The sequence below is a fragment of the Vulpes vulpes genome, chromosome 13 (genome assembly GCF_048418805.1).
Source record: "Vulpes vulpes isolate BD-2025 chromosome 13, VulVul3, whole genome shotgun sequence".
In the NCBI taxonomy this organism is placed as follows: Eukaryota; Metazoa; Chordata; class Mammalia; order Carnivora; family Canidae; genus Vulpes; species Vulpes vulpes.
The window spans coordinates 122,019,774-122,040,489 of NC_132792.1; the positions used below are offsets into that span (position 1 = coordinate 122,019,774).

General features: G+C 53.1%; 1 protein-coding gene across 1 annotated transcript in view; it reads left to right on the forward strand.

Moving 5' to 3' along the window:
- Window positions 1–20,716, forward strand: part of STUM (stum, mechanosensory transduction mediator homolog) — a 61,811-nt gene that overhangs the window by 32,332 nt on the left and 8,763 nt on the right. The window contains exon 2 of the mRNA XM_072732704.1: window positions 17,760–17,939. Coding sequence (XP_072588805.1) covers window positions 17,760–17,939 — 180 coding nt within the window. The remainder of the gene's footprint in view (window positions 1–17,759; window positions 17,940–20,716) is intronic.

Sequence of the window (20,716 nt, forward strand, 5' to 3'; positions counted from 1 at the left end):
TCTCAGAACCGCCATCTACCTGGGAACTGTCTTCACTATAGTCACACGAAGGGATTCTAGGAAGTTCAGATTCATTAGGTGTTTAAGCGTCTTTGATGTGCCATTTCTTCTTGTAGGCAACTCGGAAGGCCTCAGAGATGAACAGAAAAGTCTTGTGCCATGGTGAGAGGAGATCTGCACATAAATAGCACGAAGGGGTGATCTGAGCTGTGGGTCCAGGGTGGAGTGTGGGCTGCTTGCAAACCGCCTGGGCTCTGGGCTCTGAGCTGGAGCGCTCGGTGGCTTGTGCAGTGGGAGGGAGAATAAGCAGAGAGGCTGGGGAGCACGGGGAGCCAGCCAGTGGGCGGGGAGAAGAATAGGACACCAGCAAAGGCAGCTGGGAAGAGGTGGCTGGGGTAGGAAGTGGGGTGCTCGGGAGGAGCTGGTGTTGCTGGCCTGCCATCCTACCACCCCACCACCCTGCTAAGCGAGCTCCTTCCCCAGCTGGCCTGGCTTGGTCCCTCGGGACCAAGGAGGAGGGAGGCTATGGTGACTCAGGCAGAGCCATTACCTGGACTTCCTTAGTGGCACAGCATGTGCTCCCTCCAAAGCTGCCAGGATTTCTCTGGGATTCCACTGAACTCCTCCTGTTTTCCATTTCTAATTGCTGCCCACCCAGCTCCTGTGTTCTCCCACCCTACTCACATGTCTTCCCAATCGGCATCACCGCCTCCTGCCCCTCCCCATGCAGCCTCGTTGGCTCTACTTTTGGAAGCTGTGGTCCTAGGGGCCTTGCTCCAGTGGAAGTCAAGTCTAAGATGCCTGGATCTGGGGACAGAAGGCCTCCATCAGGACAAAGCTGGTTGCAATTCTGGATCCTTTCCTGATCTAAGTTTCCTGTTAAAAATTAGGTTTATCAGATCCATTCTGTTCTTTGCCTCTGTAGGAAACCAGCAAGTGAGTCTTGAAGTGCTGCCCCAGAGGTGGGCTCTTTGGAAGAGACAACCCATGGGAAACCAGAACATGTTTGTTCGGCTCTTCTGTTCTGGAAAAGCGTTCTGCAGTCGTAGGGTAGGGGCGCCAGCAGAAGCCCGGGTGGTGGCTTCTCCTTCCCCTGTCCTGGGGGCCACCAGGTTTGGAAAAACGGGCACAGCTGGTGCCTCAGTTGACTTTGCTCCCCAAAACTTAGTGGCTTAAAACAATGGCCACTGGTTTAGTCCACATTCTGTGGGTTGCATTTGGGCTGGGCTCAAGAGGCTCTAAGCTTAATTGATCTCAGCCAGGGTGGCTGGATGTCTGGGCCTCGTCCTCCAGTGGGCTCCTTGGACCCATCCTATGGAGGCTGGACAGATCTCGAGAGCAAGTGGAGGCCCACGCAGCCCTTGTGGCCTCCACTCAGAACTGGCACAATGCAACTTATACCACATGATGTCGGCCTGTGAAAATCACAAGTCCAGAGAATGGGGAAGCAGAGACTGCCTTGTGATAGAAGGAGTTGCTGGGTCACATTTCGAAGGATGTAGGTACAGGGGGATTTCTCCAGAATTGGGGCCACTCCAGCATTCTAGTGCATTCTAGTCGGGGAATGCACCCTCTGTCCTAGGTCTTATCTGTTCAAAGAGGAGGCAGCCCTGGGTTGTGGGGGGAAGTGGGCAGGGTCAGTTCGGTGGAATGTCCCTCTCTCCCGAGGGCTCGGTGCAGCATGGACTCGTACCCCTGATCCTGCTGCTGCTGCTACCTTGCCGTTGGATGGTAGAAAGGCCTTCTTGGGGACCATCGAGGGAGCAGGTTAGCCCAAAAGATGGCCTAAAGCAGTTCCTTATTTTCCCTCCTTGGTGGCTTGTGAGTCTGTCCCTGTGCCCCTAGAGGGATCCTTAGGGAGCTCTCCTCTCCTCCCTCACGCCTTGTGGTCAGCTGCAGTCCTTCTCTGAGCCCCAGCCAGCCTGTCATCCCTCCAGGGAAGAGGGGCTGGAGGGGTGGCAAGAAGACATCCAGTCCTGTGTCCAGGAGTTGCAGGAGTCAGAGTGGCCCAGCCTCCCCATCCCAGGCCGTGGCCTCCAGTTGTGTGGGTCAAAGGCCATGTCCTGTGTGGCCCCACAGCCCCGTGTCAGTACTATCCAGTCCTTCTAGTAGCATTGGTCCCCTCCCTGCAAGTGTGGCAGTCCCCATGGCGTGAGTGCTTGGAGAAGGCCATCCTGAGCCCACTCCCTTGAGCTGTTGCAGGATGCTGTCTCTGGCCTGGGAGTGCTACCCTGCACTGCTTGGCTCCAAGAAGGAGCAGGTGCATCTGCCAAGCATGCGAGGAGTCCCCGGCCCAGCAGGGCGCAGCTGAGCATGAGCCCCACGGGCCTCCTTCCGCTTCCCTTCTTCCTCCTTGCTCCTCTGGGAGGCTGGGGCGCCAGTGTAGCCCAGCCGCCCATTTCTACTGCCGTCATGCAGCCACCTGGATGATGCACAGTGTGGCTCCTTGGGGTCCCTTGGGACTGGAGTCCTTTCCTGGTTTCTGAACAAGAACCCCTAGCATCCCCCCGCTGTGCCACCTCCAGCAGGTCAGCTCAGACCATCTATTCAGCTGAGAGCCTGGCTCTTTCTGCTTCACCGGGAATGACGCTCTCTGATCTGGGGCTGCGTCCCAGATGCCTTCCTGGAAGTTCGGGGGCTTTTTGGCACAGCGCCGGCACTGTCACACAGCCACATTTATTTTCTGTGTCTAGTGTCTGTTTGCCTTCTATCTTGTAGTTTGCTTGACTGCTACGTGGCCTTCTCCATGGCCACTGAGATGCTGTTTGCTGGACGGCCTTGCAGACTTGGAGCTTGACACCCCAGGCCTTGGGCTTCATGCAGCTGGCAGAGTGAACTTTGCAGTTGTAACAGGTTTCTTTAGGAGGTGGAGTGAAAAGTATCACCACTGGCCACAAATCACGATGACAGACTAGGATCTTCCAGCTCATCGCTATGTTCCCAGCACATCACTCCTTGTTTCAGGGCTCTGCTCAGGTATTACCTCCTGGGGAAGACTTTCCTGATCACCTGCCCCCATGGGACAGGGCTGCGGCCCCCTTCATTCACCTACAAATCCCCCCCGCCCCCAGGGCCACTTTGTATTCTCAGTGCTTCACACACACGACTTCGGTCCTCATGCCCACCCTGTGAGGCAGGCTGTTATCATTATCTTTATTGTACAGATGGGGAAACTGAGGTTGGAACACATCATGTTTCCAGTCAAGGCTTCATGGCATATTTGTGGTTCAGCTGGGATTCGGGCTCTTGGCATTCTGACTCTGGGGCCCAGCTTTGTGGGCAGCATCCCGCCTCTGCCCATCTCCGAGGACCAACTATGTGGCCTTGTGTTCCGTGGTTTACTTGTCCTCACTACCCTGGGAGATCTTTGAGGGCCGGGATGCTGCCTTTTTGTTGGGCACACATAGATTTAGCCCAGTTCTTGGCACCCAGCAGGTGCTTCATAAATGGTACGTGGGGAAACCAAACTGACAAAATGATTGGAGATGATTGTAAGGAAGAGGCAGCTCTGTGCCTGGGAATGTGGGTGTCCACGCCTGGGGACCCTGACTGCAAATGTTCCTCTGCTGTCTGCAGTGCACCTGGGAGGCTCAGGACCTGGGAGACTTAGGAAGCCTCTGCTGCTGTGGGCTCAGGGGCAAGATGCAGGGCTGCACTGTCCTCCTGATGTCGCGGGTGTGTGGCACAACTCAGGGCGCCTGGGAACAGCTCAATCCTACCCTCCTGGGGCTGTCACTCTAGTCTGTGAGCCTCCCTGGTGCCTGGCACGCCTGGCCTCATGCACACTTGGCACTGGAGGCCCAGGTCATTCAGGACTTGAGTGGATAAGGACACAGTGACTCCTTTTACAAGCTCAGAGCTGAGGATGCGGTAGACGTGTTATGAATGACAGATGTGACTTGGAGGCCTGAACGATTGACTGAGGCTCAGCCATGAGCCTGTGGATAAAGGACGCCCGCAGGGGCACTTGGGTGGCTCAGTGGTTGAATGTCTGCCTTCGGCCCAGGTCGTGATCCCAGGGTCCTGGAATGGAGTCCCGCATCAGATTCCTCGCAGACTCTGCAGAGCCTGCTTCTCCTTCTGCCTATGTCTCTGCCTCTCTCATTGTCTCTCATGAATAAATAAATAATCTTAAAAAAAAACATTTAAAAGATGCCCGCAAAGGCCAGGGGTCACTGCAGGACTTGGGGATCCCTGCTCACAGAGCCACCCATGGGCTCTTCATGTGGTGGGTTCTCCCTGCATGGATCTCGAGGCTCCTAGCAGCTGTGACCTTGGGCCGAGCCCCTCTCTGTTTCCAATCTCAGTGTCTGCCCATCCATGGAAATTTCATCTCATCAGGCTGCAGATTCTGAGCAGACGGGAGCGTGTCATCCTCTCCCACGCCTGTCCTTCCCTGCCCTTGTCCACCTGACTGACCAGCCATAACCCCGGCCCTGCTGGAAGGTGGGGAGGACAAACCTGGCCCCCAAGGGCCTCAGCCCTGTAGACCTTCCAGTGCGCCTCCTCCCCACTTCTCCCAGCTCACCCTCTGGCATTCATGCCCAGAACCCATCGTGACCCAGCTCGGAACTGGGGAACCTGGAGTCATGCATTTACATTTCTACTCGGGCTCCACATCCTGGGAGAGATCAGGGGGCCTCCCTGGGCCCCCTGAGAGAGACCTGAGGCGTCCTGTTCTGCTCTGCATGGACTTGGGGGTGTAGGCCATGGTGGAGGGCAGGGGAGCTTTGCAAACTGGTGCAGGGAGGCTGATGCAACACGCAGCGCTGTTAAAATTAATTATCGGCTCCTGTCAACCTAGCCTCTAGCAGGATCGTCAGCCTGGTGTCATGGTGAAGGCACAGTGGACACAGGGAGTTGGTCTCTGGTTCTCCGTCCTCCAGAAGGACAACAGATTTATTTGTAGCAGTAGAGGGGGCTCCCTGCCCGACCACCTTTATGCCACGAGGCCTTTTCAGGTGGGGAATGCAAGGCCCACCCCATGGCTGTGGTGGCCACCGAGTGTCACCTGTAACCCCCCATTCACCTGAAGGCTTCTGCTGCCACCGTTCCCCGAGCCCTCCGCATTTGCTGTGGCCCCGGGAAGAATTGGAGTGTGTACCCCGAGCTGGTGCTTTCTTCCCCCCATTTGGGACTGGAGGGACTGGGCATGGGGCAGCAGCCGAGGTCGAATGCCAGGAGGTTTGTTCGGAATGTCCTCCACCTCCTCCCTGTGGAGGGACCACAAGGCCCTCCTTTGGTTTTCTTCTTTGATACCTGTGTTCAGAAATATTTAAGTCCTAATAAGTGCACTTCCTCATCTGTAAGTGATCAAAGATGGATAGAGGGGTCAATAGGAGCTGCTGACCGCAGGGGGCAGTCTGGTCACTGCCGGGAGATGATGTGCTTCTAGTGTGCGATGGGCCCGAGTGACCTCACTGGGGGGTTTGTGTGCCGCCGGGATGTGGAAGACCGTCCACAGACCCTTTTACCACTGGTCCAGCATAGACCGGTCGAAGGCATGGGCAGATTCATTTCCAGGAACTTTGAGTGTGGTCAGGATGACTAGAGTCCCAGAACTGTCTGTGTTTTGCTCTGTGCTCCTCTGTCTCTGGCTTTTATAGAGTCTCCACTTTGCGAGTTCCCTGCCAGGCAGGGCATGAGGCTCAGGGCAGTGCTGGGTCCACAGAATGCTTCCAGCCCCAGGACACAGCCGTCCCCACTGCCCTCTGCAGCCTTGAACCTTGGGCAACCGTCCTTCACCCTCCACGACTTGCACCGGCCCGCTCCACCTGCTCTGGCACCCCGCCCTCTCCTGCTTTGTCCCTCTCTTCCTTCACTCTCTTCACTCTGCTCTACGCACGCAGCTGAAGCCTGCAGACCGGCGGCGCCTTCCCATGTGAACACAAGCGGCAGATCGGCCCCATCCTGCCCCTTCCCCAGAACAGCATGGATGGGTGTGTGTGTGCAGGATGGAAGGATGCGCTGAGCCCTGCGGAGGCCAAGGCCTCCTCTTCTGCCGCCCACTGCGGCTCACCAAGGGCCTGTGTATGTCCACGCTGCCCTGAACTTCCTTCTAGAATCCTTTGTGAGCTTATCGTCCTTCCCTTTCTGCCTCCAGGTGGGAATAACTGATGTGATGAAGAACTGGATGCCCAGACATGCTGCATTCGGGTCTTGGAGGCTGGGGCCCAGGATGGTGTTTTAAAACCATCTCTGCTACTTCTTATGCCCCCTGAGGTCTAAGAGGCAAAGCTGCTTGGAGTGTGACCCCAAGTGTGACCTTCCATTTGTCTCGTTCTCGCCTGGACTAGATAGCAGGTAGCTGTGGGACCTCTGTCCTAGAGAGTGGCATATCCTCCCAGATTGGCTGTAAAGTCTGGGCCGAGCTGTCCTTTACATCTCCTGAGAGTTCTGCCCGAAAGAGGGCTGTGCACAGCGAGCCCTTCCTGGAGGGTGACAGGGAACATGCAGGTGGCCAGTGGTGCCTCTGAATGCAGAGCCAGCTGCAGATGGCATCTGGGATCACCTTCCCTGAGACCTCCTCTCCAGCCCAGCACCTCCCACAGCTCCCACATGAATTGTGGTGGCCAGAGAGGGCTGTGGTTGCAAAGCCCTGGGGCATCTTTGCTCTAAGTCTCTGTGTGTGTTTGGGGTCCTCGTCAGGCCTTCCTCCCTTGGGGTCACAGTAGGACCTGTGTGCGAGGCTCACGTCCAGGCCAGCGTTCACGGTCTGGTCACAGGCTGATTTGGGTGGCAGTTCACTAGTATCATTACCCCTCTGTGCCAGGTGGTGGTGGCCTGGCCTCCCCCCACCCCCTGCCCCTGGGAAGAGTTCCCTGTCCTGCCTGTGCAGCGGAGAGTAATTTCCCCAGGTCGGCCCTGCGTTGTGGGGACACTGTTGGGCAGTGGGAATGGCTGGAATCGTGTGCAGGTTTCCTGCGAGGGTGTGCAACTTTTGGGTTCTGTGTCTCAGAGGCCGATCTCTCTTTGCCTCAGAGAAGGCTTCTGAAACTGGATTGTACATCAGGGTCAGGTGAGGTGGGTTTTATTTTTCTAAACAGCTAATTCCCAGGTTCATCGCTATGCCTCTGGTGGTCTGGAGGTGGGGCCCTAGAGCTGCATTGTTAGAGATCCCAGTTCACGCTGAGAAGCAGACTGGTTTGGAAAACTGCAGTAGGCCCCCTCCCCTCCTCCCCTCCTCCCCTCCTCCCCTCCTCCCCTCCTCCCCTCCTCCCGTCCTCCCGTCCTCCCCTCCTCCTCTCCTCTCCTCCTCCCTTCATCTTATCAGGAGGCTTCACACCCACCTGCACCTGCCCAGTTAGGGCTTTAGCCTCTCCTGCCACGCAGTGACTTCCCAATGGGTAAACTGGCTTATGTTTCTAGAATATACTTTTTTTTTTTTTTAATTCATGAGAGACACACACAGAGAGACAGAGACATAGGCAAAGGGAGAAGCAGGCTCCCTTTGGAGAGCCCGATGCGGGACTTGATCCCAGGACCCCTGGATCATGCCCTGACCCAAAGATGGACACTCAACCACTGAGCCACCCAGGTGCCCCTTGAATATCCTTTTTGAAAGAGTGGTCGGTCCTCTCTCTTATCCTGGAATCCACACCTCATTCTCTCCCAGGCCTCTGACATCCTGCTCCTACCTTGGCTTGCTCTCAAGACCCGGAGCTGAGGGCTCCTCTCCAACCCCCATGTGGCCATGCTCCCACCCAGTACCTGTCACTGGCCCTCTCTGCTGCAGGGGCCTGTCCCTGGCTCATCTTCCCTGAGTCGGCCTCCTGTTTCTGAGATCCCAAGCTTTATCCCTCTGCCCTGCTCCCCCACCTTTATGCCCTCATCCCTCCCACCTTCCCTGTCCTTGCTCATCTGGGGGTCTTGATGTCTCCCTGGCTTTTGCCTTGACCTTCTGTCCTTGCCTTCTACAGCCTCCCGGGGAGCTCATGCACAGGTATGGTTTTGGGCTGCCTGTTCAGGCTCTCCTGGACAATGCCCCCCAGTTCTCCAGGGACCTCCCCCTTACAGCATAGTGTGGAAAACCAGAAGCCCAGACCTGTCTGGACCTTCTTCCTCTTCCTTTCATGTCATGCAGCTGGTCACCCGGTCCTGGGGACACGACGATGTGCTCTTCCTCCTTGAGCTCCTTCCCAGCTTGTCCCTGCTGCCACTCCTTGTGTCCCCCCTCTGGCCTGTCACAGAGATCTTGGCGATGTCTCTCCTCCCAGCCTCCTGCCTCAGCCCTTTGCCCCACCCCGTCCTCCCCTTGGGGTCACAGTGTTTCTTCTAAAATTAAAATCTGAGGGGCGCCTGGGTGACTCAGCTGGTTGAGCGTCTGCCTTCGGCTCAGGTCATGATCCCAGGGTCCTGGGATTGTGTCTCATGTTGGGCTCCCTGCTCAGCAGGAGGTCTGCTTCTCCCTCTCCATCTGCTCTTCCCCCGGTTTGTGCTCTCTCTCTTGCTCTGTCTCTGTCTCAAACAAAGAAATAAAATCTTAAAAAAAATAATAAAATTAAAACCCAAATGTATAATTCCCTGTTGATTGCCATTGCCTGGAGAGGGTAGCCCAACCCCATAGCAAGGCCCTTGGCCCACCTTGGCCTCATTCTTTTAATTTATGAAGGTATCCTATTTATTTATTTATTTATTTATTTATTTATTTATTATTTATTTATTTATTTATTTAGGGATAGGGGCAGAGGGAGAGTGAAAGACAGAGAATCCTGAGCAGGGTCCACACCCAGCACGGAGCCTGATACAGGGCTCCATCTCATGATCCTGAGATTGTGACCTAAGCTGGAATTAAGATTGGATGCTAAAAAAAAAAAAAAAAAAAAAAAGATTGGATGCTTAATGAGCACCCAAGCACCCCAACTTATTATATTTTTTGACAGAGTATGAGCCAGCCTTGTTTTCATCGCTCCCCTCTCTGTACCCTGTGCCACCCTCTGAGCTCCTAGAGGGACATGCTGGGTTGTATCTGGAATGCTCTTCCTTTCCTTCTTCCGTGGACCATCTCCATCAGCTTCCAGACCTCTCCCCACAATCACTTACTTGCCTGTGAAGTCTTCCCTGATACAACCGAACAGAATTTGTCACTGTTCCCTTTGTGACCTGGTGTGCCAGCCAGACGGAGGGCTCCCCTCACCTGGCTGGGCTCTAGCTCCGGACTCTGGAATGCTCACTGGCATGAGGTTGGCACTCAGAGGGATAAATTAGAACTAACACATTGCCGTTGGGTAGGGCTCTTTATTTAGCGGGTAAGACTCATTTAAAACAATTAACACCTCTTCATATGAAAATGTGCTAAAATCATTCTTTAAACTTACTGCTGAAAAAAAAAATAAACTTACTGCTGGAAAGATTAAAATGATGTTTTTATATTATAAATCCATTCTCTTAATCCTTTCTGTAGCACTTTTAACTTTATATGGCCAAAGGGACCTATTACCATCATTTCCTAATTAGTAAAATTATTGATCCTAATTAATAATTGATGAATAGTTTATCCAAATGAAAGCAACTGCTGGTAACATATGTGCATATAAATGTTGTACAAATCAGTAAGTAAACACGCGGTGCTTGTGTTTCTATGTATATCCCAGAGTAATCCTGAACATGTCCATGTGGGTGAAAGGAGTGACCAGGAGTCCCCCCCACACCTCACACACATAAGTTTGCCTCCTCTTTCTTTCTAAGATTTTATTTATTTGAGAGAGAGAATCTGAGTGGGAGGCAGAGGGAGAAAGAATCTGAAGTAGACTTTGTGTTGAGCTCAGAGCCTGACGCTGGGCTCAATCCCAAGACCTCGAGATCACAACCTGAGCCAAAACCAAGAGTCGGATGCTCAACTGATTGAGCCACCCAGGTGCCCTGAGTTTGCCTCCTCTTTCAGACGAAATGTGGGCCAACCTGTCTCCTCCCCGCAGAGCCTGGGTCTTTGCTGGTGTTGCCTTTTGTACAACTCTGAGTTCTGCAGAGCAGCGGATTCATTGGGCCGTCCTCTCCCCGTGGCAGGCAGGCAGATGCATGGAGAGGCCCAGGGGCCTCTCATCAGTTTGGTGATTCTGGTGAGCTTCCATCTTTTGACAAGAGATGGACCAGATGGCTTCTAACTCAGAACTTCTGAGCTCAAGGACAGAGTTTTGTTATGCTCAAAATATCCATACATGTAGCAGGCCAAGCCATAGCAAATTTCTTTTCTTCAGCTGAGGATCAACCCACAGAAATGGCCATTTCTTGTGGTTCAGCCCAGCGGAAGGAGGCAGGAAGGCTGAGGTTTGGCCACAGGTCAGGGCACCGTCTGCTCCAGGGCCTCCCATCAGGGATTCTGGCTGGGGCAGGAGGGTGGTGGAGGGCTTCAAGGATATTTTGAAAATCAGGAAGGATGAGGTTTCTTTACTTATGTTTTTCATTTTTTTAATTGTACATATGCATAACAAGAAATTTGCCATCCTCACCATTTTAAAAAAAGATTTTATTTATTTGACAGAGCATAAGCAGGGGCAGCAGGCAGAGGGAGAGGGAGAAAGAAGCAGGCTCCCTATTGAGCAGGGAGCCTGACTCGAGGCTCTATCCCAGGATTCTGGGATCATGACCTGAGAGGAAGGCAGACATTTAACCAAGTGAGCCCCCCCTCCCCAGGTGCCCCATCCTAACCATTGTTAAGCATATAGTTTAGTGGCATGAAGTCTATTCACTCTGTTTTGCAACCAACCCCATCATCCATCTCCAGATGGATATCTTTTTTTTTTTTTTGTCTTGCAAACTAAAACTCTGTCCCATGAAACACTAAGCCCCCATTCCCTCTGCCCCCAGCCCTTGGCCACCACCATCCTCTTCTGTCCCTATGAATTCGACCCCTCTGGGTGCCTCACGTGAATAAAATCACGTAGTATTTGTCCCTTCTTGATTGGCTTATTTCACTCAGCACGATGTCCTCAAGGTTCATCCATGTTATAGCAGGTGTCAGGATTTCCTTTCTTTTTAAGGATGAATAATCCAGTGTATGTGTACACCACCTTTTGTTTATCCACTCATCTACCTCTCAACCCCTGGGGTGCTCCCATGCTTCAGCCCTTGTGAACAATGCCTCTGTGAACACGGGGGTGCAGATATTGCTTTGCGACTCTGCTTTCAATTCTCTTGGGTACAGATCCAGAAGTGAAATAGCTGGACTATCTGGTATTTCTATTTTTACTTCTTTGAGGGGCCTCCATATGTTCTCCACAGCAGCTGTACTAATTTTCCTTATTTTTTAATGTAAAGATGCAACATTCTGGCTAAACAGAGCTCAGCCTTCTAAACTTGACAGATCTGGGTCTAAATCAAGGCTGCGTTGCGTGGCCGATCATTCAACCTTTCTGAGACTTGCCCGGCCCCACCCCCCCTCATCTGTAGACTGGGAGTGTTAATAATTAGCTCCGAGCTGTAAGGATTAGAGGTAAGGTAGGCAGAGGGAGGGTACACGGTGTCGCACACTGTAGGTGTGGGGGGAATGGCATCTGTGTTATTTTTACTTAATATTTCCCCCACCTGCTCTTGCTCAGCTCTGCCATCATGCCACTTCTCTAGTGTTCTCCTTTTTTTAATGGTGTCAGCATGTGTTTATCTCATTTCCCACCATGCACAGTATGCCAGCAGAGGTTAAGGACTGAGGCACACTTCCCGCGGGGCCCTCTGTTTCCTTCTGTGTCCACTCCCAAGCGCTGAGTCCATGTCCCATCCCTCCGCAGCCCTGCTTGTCCATCTCAGATACTGCCTACTCACCCAGCACCCTGCTGACACATGATCGTTTTCCATCACTGCTTCCATTGTATCCCTCTCCTGCTTTGCTCTCCTGCTCAAAACCCTGCCAGAGCTCCATTGCCCCCAGCTTAGGGGCATGCACCTTCTCTGGGCATGCAGCACCCTTGGCCAGGACCCAGCAGCTGGCCACCCCTGGCCATGTCACGGGCCCTGCCCCCACAGCACCCTGTCCTGCTCCTGCCTGGGGGAGGAGGCTGTAGTGCCATTTCCATCATCCCCCCTCTGCAGACCAGGGCATTACCCTCGCTCCCTTCCTCCTCCATCAGGTGGGGATAAGGAGCTTCCTCACTCATCTGGGGGAGTCCAAGGGCATGGACCAAGTCAGGTGTCTGGATGGGCTGCAGAGAGACCTAAGTGCTGCAACCAGCTACATCTCCTAGGAAGGAGGATCCAGCAGCTGTCTGTGTCCCCGACTGGCTGTCCATGGGTGAGAGAATAATCACTTCCAGGTCCCGAGTTTCCTGGCTGGCTCTGTGCCGGGAACACAGAGGGGCCGGTTCCTTGTTTGATCCGTGCAGCTCACACTTGAGTGGGCATTTGCGAGGAGGGAGAAACTTGCTTAGAAATGAAGATTTGTCCCCCACCCCCACCCCCAGATCTAAATTTGGATCGTAGGTGGGACTCAGGCATCTGCATCGTTTCCCGCTATCCTGAGAAATAATTGACATCCCTCACGGGGTAAGTCCGAGGCGTACAGCGCGGTGGGTTGATTTATAGTCGTTGTGAAACCGTCACCGCGGCGGGTCCTGCTCACACCCAGCTTCTCGTGCAGACACAGGACAAAGAGAGAAAAAACTTTCATCCTTGCGGTGAGAACTCAGGATCGACTCTTAACTTTCGTGTGCGCCCCATAACAGTGTCCGCTACGTGACCCCCCAGTGCCTGCGACCCTCACACCTGGGGTTTGCACCTCCTGACCCCCTCCCTCCGGCTCCCCCCCCCCCCCCCCCCCCCCGCCTCTGCTAACCACATGTCTCATCTCTTTTCCTGAGTTCACTTATAGTTTTTGTTTTAGATTCCAGGTATCCGTGAGATCCTGTAGTATTTGTCTCTCTCTGTCGGGCTTACTTCACTTAGTGTACTGAAGGCTTTATGTTTGCACAGGTGGTAGGATTTCCTCGTTTTCTAATGGCTGAATAATATTCCATTGTACACATTCGTACCACAATGTCTTTCTCCATTCATCCATCCGTAGACACTGGTTGCTTCTGTGTCTTGGCTACTGTGAGTAGTGCTGCAGTGAACATGGGGTGCAGATACCTTTTGAATTAGTGTGTTTATTTTTTAAATATATATATTCCCCAAATTGGAATGCTGGACCATATGGTCATTCTATTTTTCATTTTTGAGGAACCTCCATACTGTTTTCCACAGTGGCTGCGCCCATTTACAATCCCACCAACAGTGCAAGAGGGTTCCCCTTTCTCTGTATCCTCGCCCACACCTGTTATTTCCTATGTCGTTAATTTTAGCCATTCTGACAGGTGTGAGGTGGGATCTCACTGATACTGAGTGATGATGAGCATCTTTTCATGTCTGTTGGCCATCTGGATGTCTTCGCTGGAGAAGCATCTATTCTGGTCCTTTGCCCATTTTTAATTGAGTAGTTTTTCTGCTACAGAGTTGTATGAGTTCTTTCTGTATTTTGGAGATAAACCCCTTATCAAATATAAGGATTGCACATATTTTCACCCATCCCACAGGTTGTCTTTTCACTTTGTGGATGGTCTCCTTTTCTGTGCAGAAGTTTTTAGTTTGATGTTGTTCCACTTGTATATTTTTTACTTTGATGCTTGAGCTTTAGGTATCACATGCAAGAAACCATCACCAAGACCCACGCTGGGGAGCTTTGTGTCTGTTTCCTTCCAGTAGTTTCTTGGTTTCAGGTCTTACATTTAAGTCTTTGATCCCTTTCAAGTTAATTTTTGTCAGTGGTGTGAGGTAGGGGTCCAGCTTCATTCTTTTCCATGTGAATATCCAGTTATCCCAGCGCCGTTGACTGAAAAGATTGTCTTCTCTTCATTGAGTGTTCTTGGCTCTCTTGTCAAAGATTAGTTGACCATATATGCCTGGGTTTATTTCTGGGCTCTCAGTTCTGTTCCATTGGTCTATTTGCTTTTATGCCAGTACTATATTGGTTTGCTTACTATTGCTCTACAGTATATCTTTTTTGAAAAATTATTTATTTGAGAGGGAGCAAGAGAGAGAGAGCAAGTGAGCACACAAGCAAGGGGCAAAGGCAGAAGGAGAAGAAGACTCCCTGCTGAACAGGGAGCCTGATGCAGGGCTTGATCCCAGGACCCTGAGATCATGACCTGAGCCGAAGGCAGACGCTTCACTGATGGAGCCCCCCAGACACCCCTCTATAGTCTAGCTTGACATCAGGAAGTGTGATGCTTCCCACTTTATTCTTTCACTGACTTCCCAGGTGTGGTTATCAGTTTCACTTTGAAGATGGGGAAAGCCACAGGTCAGGCTCTCTGTCCAGGTGCTGCTGTAAGCAGGGCTACAGGCCTGTGTCAGGCCTGGTGAAGTTTCTGGTCGGGCGGGCCAAATACTGGCTGTATTTGGCAAAAGCAGAATTAGCTTCCCTGCCTGGCACAGTGGGAGAAGCAGCTCTAATGCCAGGAAAGCTTTTTGCTTGTTGTTTTCACTCAGGCCAACCCATGCCCCCAGTGCCCTGGATGAACAGATACAGTGGCTTTGCTCTGTTGGCTTTGCCTGCCATTTCCCCAGCCAGAGCAGTCAAATACAGCTTCCTGGTGTGCTCGCAGGCTCTTCTGGTCCAATGGGGCTGAGAGCCATAGCAGCTAGGGCCATGTCTCATCCCTTGAGGGCTGCCCCTATGTCTCATGCCTTATCTGGGTGGGGGTAGGGAGGCTCCTCTCACTTTCCCAGACTCTCCATTTGGGAGGGTCTGGGAGCTACCCCCAGCTTTGGCCATGAATTAATCCTCCTGCCTATGCAGAGTGGGGAAACCCTCTATGATGGGCAATGGCTTTGCCCTAGGGGTGATTTGCTTGCCACCTGTCTCTTGGCTGCAGGGTTAGAGGGCCACATGGCTTCCACGTGTTCCTTCCGGCCCTCGGGTTACATGTGGTAGGTAGACCCTCTCCACTGTTGGGATGATGACTTGGGCTGTGCTGGTGTGAACTCCATGTGCCAAGGTCTCTGCTGGTTGTCGTAGATCCATACTGGATGCTCCCACCCGCATCACAGTCAGATTCCGGTGCTCCGGCCCCACAGATTTGCCTGCAATCCCTGTACAGCTAGATCAGAGTAGGGGCCCCCAGAAGTGACCTGCAATGCTCAGGGGAGACCTCTGGGTGGGCAGGGTGGGATCCTCTAGTGGTGTTTTGCTCATGCATAGTCGTTGGCTATTCTTGTTGTGAAGCAGAATGATATCAGCAAGGACCTGTGTCATCATCCTGGTGACATCATTCCCTCCAGGTGTCTATAGTTTTAACAAATACTGCAGGTGACAAAGCAGGAGGTCTGAGGATGCAGTTAACACTGGTTACATTTCTTTGGATCCCTACATTCCACCTACTATGCACAGGCCAGAAAGTATATGGGATGCCACCTGGTGTCTAAGAGGGACCATCAGGCCCTCAAGAGACAGAAACACCCAATTGGTGGTGATTGTAAAGAGGAGGAGGATGGGCAGGATTGGGATTGGGAATCAGCACATGCACCTGAGGGATCAGCCTTGGATCTGGGACACATGGGTGTAGAGCCAGGGAAAGGCCACCTTGGAAGCCAGTGGGAGCCACCAGGGTTGGGCAGGGAAGGGCCAGGAGCCAGAGTGCAGAGAGGAAGAAATATGGATGCCAAGGCAGCTTCCTTGAGGAGCAGGAGCTCCAGAGGAAGAGGAAGAGGGGGAGTGTGAGGATGGTTACTGCTCTGTTGACTGGTTTTGCAAATGTCCTGCTCTCTCGTCTGCACTTGCTGTGAGGCAGAGACAGCCAGCAAGAGCATGGCCTCAGATGGCCGTGGGGTCAGTCCCTGCCTATGACCATGACCTTGCACAGGATACTTGATTCTTGAATGTGTGCACTTATTTTTAGGGATTTTTTTAGTCTCTTTTTTTTGCATTTTAAAGTTTTTATTTGAATTCAGTTAACATATAATGTATTATTGGTTTCAGAGGTAGAGATCAGTGCTTCATTAGTCTTATATAACACTCAGCGCTCATCACATCATGTGACCTCCTTCATGTCCATCCCCCAGTGACCCCATCCCCCCACTCCCCTCTTCTCCAGTGACCCTCGGTCTGTTTCCTAGGATTAAGAGTCTCTTAGGGTTTGTCTCCCTCTCTGATTTCGTCTTGTTTTTTTTTTTTTTTCCTCTCTTCTAAGTCTCTGTTTTGTTTCTTAAATTCCACACCTGAGAAGATTTCATTTTTTTGATGGCTGAGTAATACTCCATTGTATAAATGTACCACATCTCTATCTATCTGTCTGTCGATGGACATCTGGGCTCTTTCCATAGTTTGGCTGTTGTGAACATTGCTGCTATAAAGATTGGGCTGCAGGGGCCCTTTGGATCACTACATTTGTAACTTTAGGGTAAATACCCAGTAGTGTGCATGTACTTTAAAATGTAGGTTTTGTTATTATTTAGATATGGAGAGGCCAACAGATCAGGAAATGACAGTCATTGAAAGGATAGTTAGTCACACTTCCTAAAAGGAGGGGTCACGCCATGGTGCAGGTGTCCACATGAGGAGGTGCCAGAGATGGTCAGGAGACAGAGGTCACAAGGGGCAAACATGGGCCTTCACTGTAGTTTGCAGGGAAGGAACACACAAAGTAGGGTCAGCAGGCTAGGGGCTGACCAGTTTGAACAATTTCAGGGGGCTCTCCTGAATCTGGCCCTGAGCGATCAGGGTGGGGGTCTCGCAGCCTGGAGTGTGAGGGCCCATATAGGAGCTGCTTGAGGTGTGGGCTCTGGACTCGGGGGTTGAGTACCAGGTCTAGGAATCAGCTAGCCCTGAGGGGCTGTCTCTCCAGGGGCAGCAAGACTCCAGGTGTTGAAGCACAAGGGACATCTGGTTAATGCAGTGTGTTAGTGCGGGAGGCAGAATCATGCTCCTCCAAAGATGTCCACACACTGACCCCCCCCAGAACCTGTGTGGATGTTACTTTATACAATCAAGGGGAGGGTCTGCAGATGTGATGTGAGATGCGAGGTTTCCCTGGATTATCTGGTGAGCCCAATGCAAAGGGTCCCTAGCAGAGGAAGGCAGGAGTCCGGCTGCCCTGCGGGGTGCTGCAGGCTCAGAGCCCGTGTTGGAGAAGAGCCTGACTCTGGGGAAATGTCATTAAGGGCAGCGCTGTCACCTGCAGGGATCTGAGAAGTCATGCCAGGGAAGGGAGCTGGACACACACACTATGTCGCTTTGGGCTCTAACCCTACCCCGCCCCCTGCTGCAGGTCTGGAGGTTCTGGGGGAATACCATCAGAGGAGGGTCTCTGAAGGATTGGCACTGGCCTGTGCTCTCTCCACTCTGCAGGCACCTGGGGCCTGAGCTCCCATCCCTTTGCAATTAGTGTGTGTGCTGGGGGTCACTTCCTAATTTACCTCTGTAGGTGGCTCCTGTGTCACCCCAGTGATGCTGACTCTTCTGAACTGCTAGGCCCTTTATAGCCTTTGCCACACAAGATCAATACCTTTTCCACCGGGCTGTTCAGAGTCCTTGCAGGTGGCTGCACTGTGGCTCCCACATGGGACGGACAGCTTGTGATGGTCCCAGGACTGTGCCGGGCCTCCGCGGCTGGTACATCAGCCCCTCCAGCACGGGGAAGAGAGGCGGGCCGGGTCTGAGTGGAAAGGTGCTGGACACCGGGTCGCCCCTCTCCTAGCTGCCAGGGGGCGGGTGGCTGGGCCCCAGGCCAGCTGGAAGCACACGTGTGGCTATACCCCCAGTGCCCTCAGGAGGTTGTCCATCCTGCCTCTCACAGGGACGTTTGTCTCGGCCTTTGCCGTGCTGTGCGGAGCCCGTACCGACCTCCCGGACAGGCATGTGTGCTGTGTCTTCTGGCTGAACATCGCAGCGGCCCTCATCCAGACCCTCACGGCCATCGTCATGGTGGGCTGGATCATGAGCATCTTTTGGGGCATGGACATGGTCATCCTTGCCAGTGAGTAGCCACCTATACTGTGCCTTCTGGGTCAGGGGCTGGACCAGGGCTGGAGGAGGGTCAGGAGCCCAATGGTCTGGGTGATTGTGATCCTTCCTGCAGGGTGTTGGTGCTTTGTGGCGAGGTCTACTCCTCCCCGGAGACTGGGCACTCAAGGGGGCTCCCCTGTGTCCTCGTCACTAGAGTCTGCAGCCGCCTGGCAGAGGGGACCCTCCCTCCCCCTCTCCTGCACTCCCAGCCCAATGCCTGCAGGGAGTCCCAAGTGTAGACCCATAGAAACTTCACCCAGAGGATGTGAACAAGACAGGACAGAGCTTCTGTTCAGCTTGGACGCATGGGGCATCCTATTTGTCAAAGGAACAGACCCTGACCACCCTGGGTGGCTGGGGTGTGGCCCACGTGAGGTGATGACCCTGTGCCTAGCGGCCCCATCTCCATCATGGGTTTTCAGAAAGAAGGAAAGTGTATGTGGCCTCTCCACCCACAGGAAACCCTGTAGCTGCGGCTGTTGTTCTGTTTTGTTTTTATAGCCGGGACAGCACGGTTTTCTCCTTCCTTTGATCTAAGCTTTGTTCATTGTTGAAGGGACCTTTGCCAATCACTTAGCACTTTATGGTTCAGACACAAAACTGTTTTGTGAAAGTGTTAACGGAACCAAGTTAAGTTTACCAAAACGACTTACCATCTATGAAACAACCCAGAAAGACAGCACACGTGCCTGGAAGCAGCCCTGCGGGTGGCCAGGCACCCGTGTGCGTCTCCTGCATTTTCACACGTCTGTCTATGGCACAGGGCCCCTGTCCACGAGGCCCTTGCCCAGGAGAATCCGAATCCTCTCAGGCACCACGTTGCCTCTCTTCATGCCCCAGGCGCCTCCTGGTGTCCTAGCAGCAAAACCATTTATAGGCGGGACTGTCAATGTTAGAGAGAAGGACAGCAGAGACAGGAGAGGAATGATCTAGGATCACCTGTAGCGGACTGTGCATTCAGGATCCTCAGAGGATGCAGGGCACACACAGATGCCAGGGCCAGGCGAGGCCTCGGGTCAGTGACCAGGCAAGCCACTCAGCCAGAGAAAATGCAAGCCCTGGAGCCTGAGTGAGATCCAGCAGAGCCAGTGGATTGGACAGAGTGGCTGCCTGGATGCAGGTCTTCAGCAGCAGAGGTCAGGGAAGGAGTGGGTGGATGTTGTGTCGGGACATCCCAGAGTCAGGGCAAACCAGGCAGGTCCTGGGAGGCAGGGACAGCCAGAGAAACAGCAGGGGAACACCAGCCCTGGCTGGCATCTGGGGGTGGGCTGGCCCCATAGCGGGCTAGGCTGTGCGGGCTGCTCTCAGGGCTGTGCTGCCCTGTCAGGACATCGAGGCACACGGACCCCAGGAGGGGAGCAGGCTGAGAAGGCAGCGAGTAAGGCAGGCCCTTTATGGGAGCCTCTCCCTGTGCACTTGAGCAGGGCCTGCAGAGCACTGCAGACAGGCAGGGAGTGATGCATGCTGGTCACTTCCCTAGGGGCCTGTGGCACGGCCTGCAGGCTTCTGACCCTTTCCCGGCCGGAACCTGGGAGGCCTGCTCTGGGAAGCATCCTCAGCTGCGGTTGCAAGGCCTGACTCCTTCGACTTCTTCTTCCCATATCACCCCAGAGTTTGGCCAGGCACTTGGACATGTTAGGAAGGGAACTTTCTGCTAAAGTGGAACACACCCACATCTTAATAAAAGTGAGTTGGCGCCTAATCTATAGAGCTTTCTGGTTATTTTTATCTTGGTTACCCTTAAACCCAGGAACCACAGTGTCTGTGTCTTAGAGATAACTGAAAGGGCCCCCCAGTCAGGTCCTAGATGAGGGACTGTGGACCCCAAGAAGCAAGATGGGGACCTGGTGACTTCTCTTTCCATCACCCCAGATGGTGGGCTCAGTCAGAAACCCCTATCTTATGGCTGGTGCATCTGGTATAATCAGGCTACAGGATACCCACATTCCCACCCTGCTCCAGGGCCCCAGGCCTTTGCAGTGGCCAGTACACTTCTTGGACGTCTGCACACAGGCTCCAGGGATGCTGTTTTTGTGCCCGACTCTTCAGACTTGGCTGCACAAGAAAACCCACCACATCTCACTGCTGCCCACCAACCCCTTCTGCCTGCCAGACTCAGCCACCCATCTCCCCAGGGTGCCTTCCCGCTTGTTCCAGAAAGAAAACTCACCCTGGAAGGATATGGAATTGCCACCCTTGGGATGGGGCTGCAGGCTTGGATGGCTCTGAGCAACAGAGCAGCGTCCATGTCCCAGGATGCCCACCCTGAAGGGGGGTCCTGTGAATGACTCGTCTGTCCTAATTGATAGTTGGATAGGGCCACTCCAGGCTCTTCCTGCAGAAATGAAGGAAACTTCTCAGTGGAAACAGTACAGGATGACTTTTTTTTTAAGATTTTATTTTTATTTATTTTTTATTATTGACTTATTATTTTTTTTATTCATGAAAGACAGAGAAAGGCAGAGACATAAGCAGAGGGAGAAGCAGGCTCCCTGCAGGGACTCTGATGCAGGACTCGATCCCAGGACCCCAGGATCATGACCTGAGCTGAAGACAGATGTTCAAGCACTGAGCGAGCCACCCAGGCGTCCTTTATTTTTATTTTTTTGAGAGAGGAGACAGAGAGAGAATGAGCGCAGGAAGGAGGTGGGGCAGAGGGAGAGGGAGAAGCAGACTCCCTGCTAAGCGGGGAGCTCTCCCTGGGGCTCAGTCCCAGGACCCTGAGATCACAACCCGAGCCGAAGGCAG